Raw genomic sequence first — 15,888 nt, forward strand, 5'->3', positions numbered from 1 at the left:
TAAATTAAGTAGTATTGGATGTAGATCTTCTTTAAATGTCTTGTAGAATTCTGCTGTAAATCCATCTGGTCCTGGGCTTTTTTCAGTTGGGAGGTTTTGTATTACTGTTTGTTTCCTTATGTGTTATGGGTCTGTTTAAGCCATTAGTCTCTCCTTGGTTTAGTTTTGATGGTTCCTATGCTTTTAGATACTCGTCCATTTCTTTTAGGTTTTCTAATTTAGTAGCATATAGGTTTTTAAAGTATTCCCTTATAATGTTCTGTATCTTTCTGGTGTCTGTTGTGATATTCCCCCTTTCATCTCTGATTTTGTTGATTTGGAGGTGCTCTTTCTTTCTTTTGCTTAACTGGGCTAGCGGTCTGTCAATCTTGTACCAGCTCTTGGATTCATTGATTCTTTGTATTTTCTTTGTTTCTATTTCATTTATTTCTGCTCTTATTTTTGTTATTTCTTCTTGTCTGCAGGGTTTGGGTTTTCTTCTGTTGTTTCTTTTCAAGTGTCTTAAGTTGCAAAGTTAAGTCATTTGTTTGTGTTCTTTCTGAATTTTTAATGTAGGCACTTAGAACTATAAATTTCCCTCTAAGGACTGCTTTCAGTGTGCCCCAGAGGTTTTGTTGTGTTGTATTGTGCTTTTCATTTAGTTTCAGGAACACTTTTATTTCTTCCTTAATTTCTTTCTCCTTTGACCCATTCATCATTGAGGAGTGTGTTGTTTAATATCCTTCATGCTCATGTAGTTACTAGGGTATCTTCCAGTGCTGATTTTAAGCTTTAGTGCATTGTGGTCTGATAAAATGCATGGCATTATTTCAATCTTTTTGTATTTGTTGTGGCATGTTTTTTGCCCCCGTATGAGGTTGGTTTTGGAGACTGTTCCATGGGGCACTGAATAGGAAGTATATTCTTTGGTGCTTGGATGGAATATTCAGTAGATGTTTGTTAGGTCCATTTGATATATGGCATTGTTTAACTCAGATGTCTCTCTGTTAATTCTCTGTCCTGTTGACCTATCTAATGGAGACAATGTGGTATTAAAGTCCCCTACTATTAATGAGTTGGGATTAATCTGGGTCTTAAAGTCCTATAATACTGTTTTTATGATGTTGGGTACACTAGAGTTTTGTGAATATATGTTCATGATTGTAATATCTTCTTGATCTGTTGTTCCTTTGAGCTGAATGAAGTGGCCCTCTTTGTCTCTTCTAATTAGTTTTAGTTTAAAGTCTATTTTATCAGATATTAGATTTGCAATGTCTGCTTTTTTTCTTAGTACCATTCGCTTGGTATATTTTTTTCCATCCTTTCACATTAAGGTCGTGCGTCTCCTTGAAAGTGAGATGAGTTTCTTGCAGACAACAAAAAGATGGGTTTTATTTCTTAATCCATTTACCTAGTCTCTGTCTTTTGACTGGGGATTTCAGTCCATTGATATTTAAAGTTATTAATGAAAGGTATGTATTGAATCCTGTCATATTTATATTTCTGTTCACATTCTTGGTATAGCTGTACATTTCCACTGTTATACATTCATTGAGTTTCTTTCCACAACCCCTTGAGTATAGTCGTTCCTTTCTTCGACTATAATAGACATTTTATTTGGGTAAAGTAATCTGGGTTGGCATCTGTGGTCATTTAGAACTGGGAATACTTTGGTCCAGACTCTTCTGGCTTTCATATTTTGCACTGAAAAGTCAGCTGCAATCCTGGCTGGTTTTCCTTTATATGTGGCTTGTTTTTCTTTTGCAGCTTTCAGTATTCTCTCTTTGTTCTGTATGTTTAGTGTTTTTACTATGATGTGCTGATGAGAGTTTCTCTTCTGGTCCTGTGTATTCGGTGTTCTATATGCTTCTTGTATTTGTATGGGAATGTCTTTCTTTAATTTGCGGAAATTTTCTTCTATAATCTTGTTGAAGATCTGGTCCATACAATTATCTTGAGATTTTTCTCCTTCTGTATGCCTATGATTCGTAAGTTTGGTCTTTTTATGGTGTCACAATTCCTGCATATTCCATACTTTTGTTTTCTTAAATTTTTCATAATTTTTGCTTGAGTTGTCTAATTCTTCTACCTCACCTTCCAGTCTTGATATTCTGTTTTCTATTTCATTTATCCTGTTGGTGAGGCTTTCTCCTATCGTTTCTAATTGGCTTACTGAGTGTTTCATTTCCTTCTTCATTTCAGCTTCTGTATTCGATATTTCTAACTCTTTACTGAATTCATTCAGAAGTTTATCCCTATCTTCTTTTGGTTCTTTGATTTCTTTGTGTGTTTTTTAAATTCACTGAATCCTTTTATCATGTTTATAATTGTTCTTCTGAGTTTCATATACTGTGTTATCTCTAGGGGTTCTCATTGTACTCCTCTAGAGAACTGTTGGTACTTGGTGGGGATATATTATTTTGGTTTTCCGTGCTACCATTTTTTCTCTGTGACTTTGACGTGTGGATTTCTTTTATAGTTTCTGATTCTTGTGTGAGACTCAGGCCTTCCTTTGTTTAGTTTAGGTCTGCTTCTTTTTGTCAACTTTACGTGATTTTGTGGTTTACTTGTTGGGCATGAAAAGCTGGTTGGTCTAGGCTTCAGTTTCTCTCTTGATTTTATGTTGGAGTGGCCAAATTGCTTTTTCTTCAAGAATTCCCACAGAGGCCCTAGTCTGATGAGGCTCATATGCTCTCAGGCTTTCTCCTAGGTCTGGATCCCTCCAGGAAAGATGCTGACCTCAGGAATTTGGGGGCTGGGCTGGCCTGGGAGCAAGGCCCAGGAAAGATGCTGGTCCCAGGAAGCTAGTGGCTGTCCCACCCAGGGATGCAAAGGGAGGTGTGGGTAGGAAGAGGCCTTGAGGGCTCCTGGGGACTACTGGGAGGAACTGGGTTGGTCTGGATACAAAGGATCAGGAAGCAGTGGAGACTCTGGGCCAAGAGGTCAGCCCAGGGGTCTGGGGTGTGAAGGCAAGAAATGGGCCAGTACCCTTGCCGGTGCCATCCGGCCAAGATGGAGAGTACCTGAAAGGGGGAGTGAGGATTGAAAGAAAAAACAAGAGAAAAGATACTTGGGAGGGCTGTCAGTAGAGACTGCAGCCCCGGTTTATTTCAGCTCTGCCTTTTTATACAGAAGAACTCAATTAGTTACAACAGCAGTTTTTCCCACCTGTATCTGAGGGTCAAGGAGCGGTCAAATACTTGTTTTGTGGGCTCTACCATATAAACACATTCCTCCTGATTTGGCAGATTAGGTACTGGTGTGCAAAACACATTAATAGCTCCCAACATACCCAGGCTAGGAGGAGAGAGGGGCAAGGGGGAGCTGGGAGGGTGAATGAGGCTGGAGGAGTTACGCTGCAGTGGGTGCCATGGGACCCACCCAGGAAAGATCCTAGCACTAGGAAGCTGGTGGCTGAGCTGCCCAGGGAAGCCAAGGTGTTATGTGGATTTTAACAGACACATAACTCTCCTCAGATCTCTCCTGTGCATGTCGACAAAACCACTTGCCTGCTGGGTGTTCATTAGAAATCTCCACTTCAACTTTCCTCCAGTTGGGCTGTCACTTTCCTCCCAGATCTTGTCCTTCCTTTAGATTCCCTTATTGCAGAGAATGGATGCCTGTTCACCTGGAGGTTGGAATCCCTGATGCCTGTGTATGGTGATAGGTGGTGTAAGTCAAATTCACTGCTGGGAGTTTCACGTAGCATCCAATCCCCTCCTCCCATGGTCCTTGAGACAGCCTGAGAAAAAAAATTCTCCAAACCCCGGTTTGAAGAATCTTAATGAGTTTATTGGACTTGCTAACTGAGCTTGGGGTGCAGGTTTACTTACAGACAAGCGGGTGCCGCCGCCCCGTGCCCCCCCCCTCATTCATGGCTGTGTTCCAAAGTCCACACCCAGACATAAATCCTGTGGTTCCCAGCTTTTATACCCTTAGCCCTGCCCCTGCAAGCAGCTATGGTCAACCGATTGGCTGGAAGAGGGAAGGGGAGTGGCTGTTTTGCAGTGTGGGAAGGAGGTGGGGCCATGGCTGGTCATCACAGGTTCAGAGGAACATCCAGGCCACAGGTGGGAAGGACAGAGGCAGTAGCCTAGAAGAATATCTGTTGGATTTGAGGGGTTTTTTTAAGACAGGATCTCAACCTTGTAGTTCTGGTTGGCCTGGAACCATTGTATAGCTCAGGCTGGTCTCAAACTCACAGAGATCCGTCTGCCTCTGCCTTCCAAGTGCTGAAATTAAAGGCATACATCACCACACTTGGCAACCTTCTGGATTTTGTTTGGACTATGGGATCAGCTGCATTTTGGGTGCATTGTCCTAGCTGTGGGCAAAACTTTTTATGTACAGATACTGCAGTGTAATCATCCTTTTGGCAATAAACATTTGGGAGAATAACCTCTACTGTATGACTATACTTTGGTCTCAAATTCATGACTCTGCCTGGATATTTAGTACAGAAAAGCTTTTTCTCTTTGCTCTGACTTGGAAGCAATATTCTCCATTGTTGAAATTAGAGATGGGATCATAAAAAAACAAAAACCAGCTTTAAGGATGGTAAATACTTAAATAGGTGATAAAACTGCTAGGTTAGAGAGTTGGTAACACTAGGCTTTGGGCAGGGGTGTGAAAATAGGCTTTGTCTCTAACAGGCTGGCTCTTTTAGGTCCTTGACCACAGGGAATGCATTCTGACTTCAGTGGATGCTCGAAACTGCGGCCAGTAACCAACTCCATATATGCTGTGCTTTTTTCCATTATATACATAACAGTAAGGTTAACATACGAATTATGGTTAAGGCACAATAAGACCTTAACTGTAACTAATAGTAAAATACAATAGTTATTCTAGCAGTGTGCTCTAATGGAAGTTGGATAGATGTAGTCTCTCTCCATCTCAAAATACTGTGTTTTACTCATACTTCACCCCACAATTAACTGAAAAGAGGAAGAAACTAGACAAGAGAATATACTGTGTACTTAAGCAAGCTGTGATCATGGTTTTACTCATTGATTATGCTCTTTACAAAGCATTGTTTGAGAATGTGATGGCTGAGCAATTTTTTAAAAAAGTATAGCTGTGTTCTCATAAGGAAAAATAAGCAGGTTTCATGGAATTTTAAATTGCTTTTTCTTAACCATGGCAGGCTTGGTTACTAACCAACCAATCCCAAATGTGATGTTTCCAATAAACAGACATACTATCCTGCTTACAGGTGTTTTCGGTTCTAATATGTTAAAATGCTAGTGGTTTAGCACACTTTGTTATGAAGCTTTTAGCAGAGATTCGTTTCTAACACCTTTGTTAAAAGGCCTTTTTCCTTTGTTTCTGGGTGCCTGTTGTTGAGAGTGAGAATATTCTGTTTTATTTGGAGACAGTGGGCCTGTTAATTCTCTAATTTCAGATATTTTCTTTTCTATTTTCTGTCAGCTATTAAAATTAATACATACCACAGCTGTAACAACAAAGAAAAATGTCCCAGCCTCCAGACATGAAGTCTATACAGAGGATTTTATTAAAAAGCAGATTGAAGAGTTCAACATAGGGAAGAGACATTTAGCCAACATGATGGGAGAAGATCCAGAAACTTTTACCCAGGAGGATATTGATGTAAGTACAGTTAATGCCATTGGAAAAGTAATTGCTATAGAGTTGTAGATATGAACAGCACTTGTCTTTAGCATAAACCCCTTAGCTCTGTGTAAGTTTTAATCAAACTGTCAGATAAGGAAAAGTGCCAGTATACGTGGTAAGTTGGAAGTATGGCTTGCTTGCTTTCTTTCTTTCTTTCTTTCTTTCTTTCTTTCTTTCTTCACCTGTTTCTGGAAGCTTCACATTATTTTAGTAAAATTTTAAATTCCCTCAGCTTTAATCATTATTTACTTTTGCTTATTTCTTACTCATTTTCATCTTTTCTCTCCCCTCTTTAAATATAGTATTTGGGACCATGATTTCCAACAGGCATGTTCTGTTTGAAGCTTCACAAAGTATGGCAGGTTTAGAAGTTATTCAGAAATAGGTAGTTTTTTTTAGCAGGGGGCAGGGGGATCTTTTTGAGACAGGGTCTCCCTGTAGCCCCAGCTGACCTGGAGCTCACTATGTAGACCAAGCTGGCCTTGAACTCACAGACATCCACCTGCCTCCCAAGTGCTGGGATTAAAGGTGTGCACTACCATGCCCAGCTACTTTCCTAGACTCAAGGTCATAGAAGCCACCGTGAATGCTTATACACTGTTTGGGAATGTTTGTCATGCCCTATAGTTTAGATGATTAAATGTACAATATCAGAAATAGAGTCAAGTTTATGGGAAAATCTTATAGGTAAGTCTTGACCCAATGTTTATATCAAATTAAAAAAATTTTTCAAAATGAGGGTATGTTTTAAGTGATTTCAGAATCAGTCAGGAATCTAATTCATTTCTCGGATAAATGTACTAATAGTCAATAGTGCTTGTTTGTGACTAGACCTTCCAGAGAAGGCAGCAGAGGGTTAAACAACTCTATAGCTTGATCTGAGTTGTTGTTTGTTTTTTTTTTCTTTTTTTGACTGTCAGATGATGCCATTTATTATTTCACACTGAAGTTAGAAACCAAGGCTACAAGTCCTGTTAAACACCTCCCACCCCACCCCCTCAAAAGACACCCCAACCCTGTAGAAAAAAACAGAACACAACAAAATACCATCATTAGGGTGGAACTGGGTAACAACAAAAATAAGACAGAAACACAATACAGAACATCTCTGCACATTATAAAAGAGGCCATGACCCTGGATGCTGCCAACCAAGGGCACTGGGCTCAGGACAGCAGCTGATGCTGGCCATGGCTTCTGGGCTCTGCTGAAGGAATTGGAGCTGCTGGTTTGAAAGTTCATGCCACTGGCTGGACGTGCTTTCAGTGGAGGGAGCATGCACCAAACATCTCTTTCCATTTCCAGAGAGAGAAGGACATAGAGGGAGGATAGGAGTCTCCAAAACTTCATGGCCCATGAGAAGAGAGGTGAAGTCCCCTCTCCAGAGAAAAGGCCCTTCATTGGACACAGTTCACGCCCCTGGGGGTCAGCACATTTGCATTCACATGGCATAAATCCCCACAGCCACTGTTGCCACCAGAAAGCTGAGAGTGAGGACCCATCGGAGGAGCATTGCTTGGGACAGGTTAGGGCTGAGCTGGAGTTTCCCTCTGGGTGTCTCTGCAGGGGTGGGGTCTTGCACCTTGCTGCCGGCTGTCTGGCGAAGCCCCTCCATCTGTGAAGGGCTCTGGTCCTGGTGTTCCTTTGTCAGCAGCCTCTGCAGCTCCTCAAACTTGATTTGGAGCAGAAACACGGTCTTAGACTCCTCTATCACCCTGTGCTTGACCTCTGGTGTCATTTCCAGAGTGTTCATGCATGCACGGTAGAGCTGCTTGAGCTTGTTGGGGCTTTCGATCTTGGGGAAGGTGAAGAAGGCCAGGCCCTCACCAGAGCTGGGCAGGTTCAGGGCCTTCTGTGCAATCTTCAGGACCTGGCCCCCAGGGAGATCTCCCAGGTAATGGGTGTACACATGGGCTACCAGCAGCTCAGGATGTTTGTGCCCCACCTCCTGGAGGTGCCTAGCATAATTCTGTGTGGCTGAAGTGTAGGGGATGGTCTTCTGCCAGCGGGGCCCATACCAGAAGGCCATGTCCTGCTCCAGGGCAGCCTTGCGGTGCAGCTGCTCAGGGAAGTAGAGGGGGGCCATAGACCGGGTTCTGCTTGTTGTGCTCAATCTCCTCTTTGAGGGCCACGTAGACATGATACAAGGAGGCCATCACCAGCTTAAAGCCTTTCCCGGTCACCTGGCCCTTCTGAAAGTTCCTCATGAACTCAGCATTCTCTGCCTGGGTGTGCATCTCCTTGGTGGCCTTCTTCCAGGCCACAAACAAGTCCTGGGACATGCTTTGGGGCTGTGGGCACTCCATTGTGGGGCTGGGCTAGCTCAGGCTAGCTCTGCTTCTCCTGGGCTGCGGGCTGGCTGGAGAAGCCTGGCTATGGCCGGCTCTGCTCTGCGGCATCTGATCTGAGTTTTTTAAAAACAGTATCTAACATTCCATGTTGTTTTATATTTAGCTGAAAAATGACTTTTACATGATTTTTAAATTTAGTGATGGTTGCTGAATGATAGGAATGTATTTCAAGAAATGCATTGTTAGATAATTTTGTCATTTTGCAAGGAGCTCATTTATTCAAACTAAGGAGGTTGTGATATCACTAGCCAATATAATCTCCTGAGACCACCTTTGTATTCAGAAATTGCCTTGACTGAAACATTCACCATATGACTGAATACTGAATATAGTTATCCATGGGGAATTGCTTCTAAATTTTCAATGATGGAAAGATTAAATAAAATGGTTATATATTTACATGTAACCTGTACATTCTCCTAAAAACTTTATTTGATCATGTATCAACTTTATATAATATGAGAGCTATAATATTTATTATGCTTCAGTCCGAATAGTGAGAAGGAAAAGAATACATGTTCATTCAGTGTTGATGTGGTGTTTTTTTGTTTGTTTTTGGTTTTTGGTTTTTTTTTGTTTTTTGTTTTTTTTTTTGAGACAGGATCTCTCTGTAGCCCCAGCTGTCCTGGAACTCACTATGTAGACCAGGCTGGCCTTGAACTCACAAAGATCTACCTGCCTCTGCCTCCCAAGTGCTGGGATTAAGGGCATGCGCCAACACGCCCTGCATAGATGTGGTATTTTTAAAAACTTAGTTGAATCCATAGATAGAGAACCCATAGATACAAAGGATTGATGTATTGGACTTTAATCTTTATGCTTTTTGCATTGTGATTTCATTACCATCTTGTTGTATACCTCTTTTAAGTGGTACAGAAGTACCTTCTTAAGGCCCAGACCAGAATGTTTGACTTAGTCAAAAGGATGTCTTCTTCTGTTTGCTGTGTTTCTGTGTGAGGTGGAGTCTCATGTTGCCCAGACTGGCCTCACACTTACCATGTAGCCAGAGATGACCTCAAACTTCTGATCTTCCTGCTTTTACTCTCAAGTCTTAAGATTATAGGCATGCACGGTATACTGCACCTGGTTTTTGAGGTGCTGGGGATCATATGAAGCCAGGGCTTCATACTTGCTAAGCAAGCAATAGCGCTAGGTCCCAGCTGAGAATGATATCTTACTGCCTCTGTAAGTATGGGTGATTTGGAATCAAGACCTCATAGCTGTTCTTCACGTTTTCTTTTATTTAAATTAAAATTTCTTTTTTAAAAATTTTATTTATTTTCATTTTATGTGTATGCATGTATTGCCTGCATGTAGGTAAGTGTACCTTTCATACAAGTACTCTGTTTACATCATTTCTGTACCTCCCTTTCCCCCTTCTAGCTCTACCATGTCTCCCTAATTCTCTCTCAAATTTATGACTTCTTTAATTATTGTTTTATATATATACATATATACATACATATATCTACTACGTATATACACATGTACATATATACTATGTATATATGTGCGTGTGTGTGTGTGTAAAATACACACAAGTTACTTAGTCCATTTAGTGTTGCTCATATATGTGGTCACCGCCAGTGGTGGACGCTCCTCTGTTCTCACGGGCATTGAGGCTGCTCCTCCACTCGCCCTGGGCTGAGGCTGCTTTTCTACTCACCCGACGCTGAGGCTGCTCTTCTGCTCACCCAGTGCCGCCTTCTGTCGTCGCTACTTCTACTCAGCCCCGGACCCCAGGGCTGGTGAGGAGACTGTGTCAGCAGAGCCACTTGCAGACACAGGAGACCAGGTTCAGTGACACGGGTCTGTTTTTTTGCAGGAAGGCACAAGCTTATATAGGGGTAGTGGTCCAATCACAGCACAGCAAGTAGGATACCTTATTAGCATAACAAGTTTAGTGTCCTATCACAGTACAGCAAGTAGGATACCTTATTAGCATAACAGTCTTAGCGTCCTATTAGCATAACAGACTTACCGTCCTATCACAGAATAGCGGGTAGGATGCCTCATTAGCATAATGGGTTTCAGATTACAGAGCCTGTATTCCTGGAAACCACTTGACCCTGACTGTTGCAGTATCTAAGTGTTGCTATTTGGAATTCCAAGGGTGGTGATTAGGGAGTGGCAAGCTCTAGGCATCAGTCTCATGATCTGCCAATGGGAGCAAATGTCACAAGGTGTTCCTTGTGGCTCCAGTAGTCGGGCCGTTGCCTCAGGCCTGCTGTATGGCTGTTAATAAGACTTTCACCCTAGGCTCAAGCCTGTCTCCCACACATATGTGTTTAAGGCAGACCACTTGGGATTGGATTGCCTATCTGGAAGTTTGTCCCTGGAGAAGACTGATTCTCCTGTCTCAGCAGGCATGTGGACCTTGTGAAATATACCCCATCCAAAGTGGCATGTCAGCTGATTATGCAGGTCTTGTTTAGGCAGCCATATTGTTGAGATTTCATGTGTGCACTTCCCTCTCATGTCTGGAAGACAATAGGCTATTGCCATTGCCTTTAGTTACTCCCAGAACTTGAAGGTAAGACGCTATTGCTGAAGACATCACACACTTTAAACACATGACTTGGAGGAAGCCAGCTGGAATTAACCTGGAAGCTTTCTCCTTGAGGACCAGCTCTCATAATATCAGAAGGTGCTATGTAAACTTCCAAGGGAGAAAAGCAATTAGTAGTCCTACCCAGCTGTAAAGCCTAGAAACCACGTGGTGACCAGCCTGGCAAGATATCCCTAATGATGCACTAGTAGTATTTTTATCTTGGGAGTAACCAACAGCTGTCTTAATTGAATTTAAGACCTACTCAGTAGGAGGGAATTTATGCCTAGTACTATTAATATAGCCAAATACCTGTGGCTGGAGAGGTCTTAGACCCTAGAGAAGATCCTACTGCTGTCATTTTCCTATACCAGTATAGTTTCTAACTGTATCCTAACTACTTATCCTCATACTTACAGGTAAGTGTAGCTCACCCCTCATCAAAGAAACTTCTTTTTGCAGTAGATGGAGACTGTTACAGAGATCTACAACTGGTCAAATGCAGAGTTAACTGACAGTGGGGTGCCCAGCTTTAATTAATACACGTACAGTGCTATTCTCTTTTTCAGTGTTACAGTAACCTTGAACGTATTTGAGGAGATTAAGTGAACTCTATTTTTATGGCACTTGTCCTAGGTGGTGTAGGTATCACTCCATTTTCAGAGAAGGATATTGATTGGCACAGGAAGATTAATTAGGTTAAACAAACATGCCAAAGGGGAGAAACTCTAAGCCTGAACTTTGCAAGTGGCATTCTTTCCTCCTGTAGACCTTGCTTCACCACTATGGATACCTAGTATCTAGAGTGTATACTGCATAATCAAAAACTTGTGATTTTCAAGAAGAATAAAAATAGTTATCCATAGATTTAAAAATATAATTTTTTTAAAGAATTGAAAAAAAGTTAAAAAAAATAAGATATTTCCCTTTCCCATTTTATACCATGTTCCTATTTAAAAGTTAGAACAGTAGTGAGCCTTTTGATAAGAATAGTCATACTATGGGCTTTATTTTCTCAATAACAGTATGCCTTCTGAGACAATTTCTTTCACTCTTTTTATTTTTTTAAAAGCAGCTTAGATGGAATTTATATTTTATTTTTGTGTGCTAAAAATTGAACCTAAGGGACTGGAGAAATGGCTCAGTGGCTAAGAGCACTGACTGCTTGCAGAAGACCTGGGTTTGAATCCCTAAACCCACATTGCAGCTGCCAGTAACTCCAGTTCCAGGGGATCCAACGCCCTCTTCTGACTTCCGTGGGCACTGACTGCATTTACATACATGCAGGCAATGCACTCACACACAAAGTAATAAAAAATAAATAAAAAATTTTTAAAAAATCAAACCTCAAGTCTTGTGAATACAAGGCAGGCATTCTATCACTGAGTTAGATCTGAGCCCTTCACAACTTACTGTGCTTTATAGTCTGCTCATAGAGCAGTGAATCCATGACTGCAATTTAATTTTAGAACATTACTCCACATGAGGCTTTTGGACTTGTTACATTAGTCTTTGCTCTCCTTTCTCTATCATCCCCACTCTGTGAATCTGCTTTCTATATCTAGATTTTGTTTGTGATGTCTTATAAATAGAATCATGTTTGGTCTTTTTGACTGGCTTCTTTGACTTAGCATAGTATTTTGAAGAGTCACTCAACTTGTAGCAATATCTGTACTTCATTCCTTTATGTTTCTGATGAATTCTCTACTGCTATGTGGATGAACAACATGCTTTTGACTTATGCATCAGTTGGTGGGTATCGGGACCATTTTTTATAATTGTGAATACTGCTGCTGTGAACAGGCATGCTGTGAGCACAGATTTTGGTGCCTACATGTTTTCACTTTTCCTTGATACTCAAATCATTGCTGATCCAAGGCCATGAAGATTTTGACCTCCTGTTTTGTTCTAGTTTTATGGTTTACCTTTTAGAGTTAAGTCATTGATCCATTCTGAGATAATTTTTGCACATGTACAATGTGAGGAAGGATACTGCTTACTTACATGGTTTTTTAGTTGTCCCAACATCATTTGTTGAAAGGACTGTTGTTTCCTCTATCCAATTCTTTTGTCATTTTACCAGAAATCAACTGTATATAAATGTGAAGGTTTTAGTTCTGATCACCCAGCTCTGTTCCATTGTTCTATTGTGACTGCCAGTATGTTTTGATTATTGTAGCTTCATAATAAGTTTGTAGTGGTGATGGTGGTTTGTGTTTTTGTTTTATTGGTTTGTTTGTTTCTTTGACAGTCTCACTTTGTAGCCCTGGAAAGCTCATTTTGTAGATGAGGCTGGCCTTGAATACCCAGAGACCCACCTGCCTCTGCCTTCTGAGTACTATATTAAAGGCATGTGCCATGTCTGGCTTCGTAGTAAGTTTTTAAATTGGAAATGCAGGCATTCCTACACTGCTCTTGTCTTCCCTTCCCCCACAAGATAATTCTGATTATTGTGTGCCTCTTAAATTTTTGTATAAAATTTTAGGGTTAGCTTGTTGTTTCCTACAAAGAGCCACCTAGGGTTGTGGTGAAACTCTTTGAAGGTCTGAATCTGTTTTGGAAATATTGCTCCTTTAACATTAAGTTCTGGCCTATTGGAATGTGTCCTGTTTATTTAAGTCATTAATGTCTCTTTGTAATTATTTTGTAGTTTTTACAGTCTAAGCTTGGTACTTGTTTTATTTCTTTGCCTTAATTTCCTTCTTAAAATTTCCTGTAGATAGAATTATTTTCTTAGTTTTCTTTCTGGTTGCTTCAAGTATGTACAGTTGGGGTTTTGTACTAATTATGTGTGTTTTGTAAATTGATCTTATATCTGCAGTCTTGCCAAATGATTTACTAAGTCTTGTGGTGGGTTTCCTCAGATGTCTATTGTGCAGTCTTCTGGAAGCATGTAAAGCTTTGTGTCTTTCGTTTCCATCTGGATGCCTTTTAATTTCTCTCTCCCCCCAAATTGCCCTAGTTGAATGGGAAGTGAGGGCAGACACTCCACTTGTGCCTGGATGAAGAGCCAGTCTCTGTTTTGACAGTTGAACCTGAAGTTAGGCATACAGTCAGTTCCCTTTTATGCTAGTTTGTTGAACCTTTTAAGGTAAGCTGTATGTCCATGAGATAAATCCTACTTCTTCTTTGTGTAATTTTACTTAGGTGTTTACGGATTTGGTTTGTGAGCATTTTGTTGGAGGATTTTTGTGTCTGATATTAGTTAATTGCTTTTTTTTTTTTTTTTTTTTTGAGACAGGGTTCACTAAATATGTAACCCAGGGTGGCTTGAGCTTGTGAGCTACCTGCCTCAGCTTCCCCAAAGGTAGATGACAGGTACGTCCCTACATGTCCCTCCTAATTACCTTTATGAAATATGTGGGACATACGTAGCCTTTTGAAAGAAAGAAAATCACTCAACAGTTTCATTGTTCTTTCTAAAGAATAATCGTTTTGTGCAGGCATGACAGGCAGTGAGCAAGTAAGACCAGTGGAAAAGTGTTCCGAACCTCCTGTGTGCACTCACAAGCTCTGAATGTGTTGCTGTGGTCCACAGAGAAGGCTGGTGAAGCAGCAGGGAGATGCTATATCAGCTACTGCAGCCTTAAAGCAAACCTACTGTCTCTCTGGACTTTAAAATTCTTCCTATGCAGATTATTTTATTTTTGTTTAATCAAATAAACAGGATTTTTTTTGTGAGAAAAAAAGAATAAACATTTCCATGCTATATTAAAAATGAATTATTGGTTTTTTGAGTTGCTAGATGTTTACTCTTAATATTAGTTTGGGAAATTAAAATGTGTTTGTGAATGTTTAATTTATACAGTGTAGTCATGGTCTACATGGTAATTCAGTTACCTAGTTAAAAGTCCAGACTCCCTATAATTTTCACTTAGGTAAATTAAATGACATTGTATTCAGATTAAACTATTAATTATTTCATATATTTTTTTAGAAATTGATTTTTCCACACTGCTTAGCCAGTGCTAAAATAGCAAGAGCCCAAACCATTCATGGTGTGTATTTAGATAAATATATCTAAGACATTAAACAACTTTTTTGCATAATAAAGCATCATAAAATGTTTTTGTTAGGACGTCAATGGCAGATACACATTTGTAGACTTATTTAGTGCATCCTTAGCTTCAGCCAATCAAGCAATGAAATCATGATTTAATATGGGAAACATCCATTCGCTCCTTTTAAAATGAAGCTGAAATGTCTTGTGAGGAATATAAATGCAGAGCATGTAGAGCCTTGCTGTTAAATTGATTTCATTTTCTTGATAAATTCATTAGAGTTGAAGGGATATAGAGGATTTGAGACCCAGGGTTACGTTCCTTGCGGTGTCACTAGCTCTGTGATGTTAAACAGGTCACAGCTCTCTGTCACTTAATTTTCTCATCTCTAAAATAATAATACACGCTTGCCTACCTCCTAATATAACTGAGGAGCTTATGCATGATACCGCGTGGTACGACGTTCATTGCCATCATCAGTAATGAACAACATCTACCATAGGTAGAACCTCTGCATAGACCTCTAATCGTGTTTGTCACATAGATCTATTGACTCTCACACTGTGTTCTGGAGAATCATGTGAGATACTGTTGATTTACCATTGAATTAAATATTTCACAAAAGTGAGTTTTAGAGTTAAAGGGAAACCATTTTTAATAATTTGTGATGAAGGTACAGCACATCTGAAACCTGTATAAATGTAGGATGCTATCAAGAAGGCTGATTCACTGTCACCTTTAATCTTCACAGAACCCTCAGCAGGTTTGTTCTTTAAATTGTGGAGGATACCCGGTCAGTGAAAGTCTGTCGGAAAGCTGTTCTGACACAATTCCGAGGGGTTGGGTTTTTTGAAGGGAGGGTTTAACAGTTTCTAAAATGATTGTTTGTCCCCACCCCATTAGTGGAGCACAGTGAGCTTTGTCCAAGCTAACAGTGCTGGAGGATTTCCTTTATCTTCTGGCTGTTGAGTCCTAGCTGTGCTCTGCTACTGATGCCTCTCACCTGTTTTCTCATCTTGCGATGTCTGTAAGGGTGTCTGCTGCTGGCTGCTGCTCCCACTTCCCAGCCAAGCTTCTGGCATAACTAAGCTCTTAGGTGTGTGAATTCCAACCATGAGGAGCCATTGATTTCTGGTTTTACAAAGTTGTCTCAGAATTGACTTTGAATAGAAATCTGGCCTTGCTAAATATAGTGTGTGTAATTTTATGTGTGGAAATTATATCCAGTTAATTTTACACACTTGTATTTCTTTAATAAGACATTAAAATTTTTTTTAATAACTACGTGATTGGAAGAAGCATTTCATTACAGCTTTAACATATTCAGTAACACACTCCAGAGCAAGAGAAATCTCTTTCACAAGTGGCTGTAAGTTT

The 15,888-nt window shown here is 40.3% G+C and overlaps 1 protein-coding gene and 1 pseudogene across 6 annotated transcripts in view; one reads left to right on the forward strand and one right to left on the reverse strand.

Annotated features, from left to right (window-relative positions):
- The window catches only part of Mrps9 (mitochondrial ribosomal protein S9), an 83,226-nt gene that overhangs the window by 19,511 nt on the left and 47,827 nt on the right, over positions 1-15,888 (forward strand). For 4 of the 6 annotated variants that reach the window (XM_029567015.1, XM_029567016.1, XM_017799916.2 and 1 more), the window contains exon 2: positions 5,410-5,589. The exons of the other annotated variants lie outside the window; for them this stretch is intronic. In XM_029567015.1, coding sequence (XP_029422875.1) covers positions 5,410-5,589 — 180 coding nt within the window. The remainder of the gene's footprint in view (positions 1-5,409; positions 5,590-15,888) is intronic. 6 annotated transcript variants of the gene reach the window in all.
- On the reverse strand, positions 7,053-7,917 carry LOC103739828 (annotated as a pseudogene).

Source organism: Nannospalax galili, unplaced genomic scaffold (genome assembly GCF_000622305.1).
Source record: "Nannospalax galili isolate Female #2095 unplaced genomic scaffold, S.galili_v1.0 scaffold299, whole genome shotgun sequence".
In the NCBI taxonomy this organism is placed as follows: Eukaryota; Metazoa; Chordata; class Mammalia; order Rodentia; family Spalacidae; genus Nannospalax; species Nannospalax galili.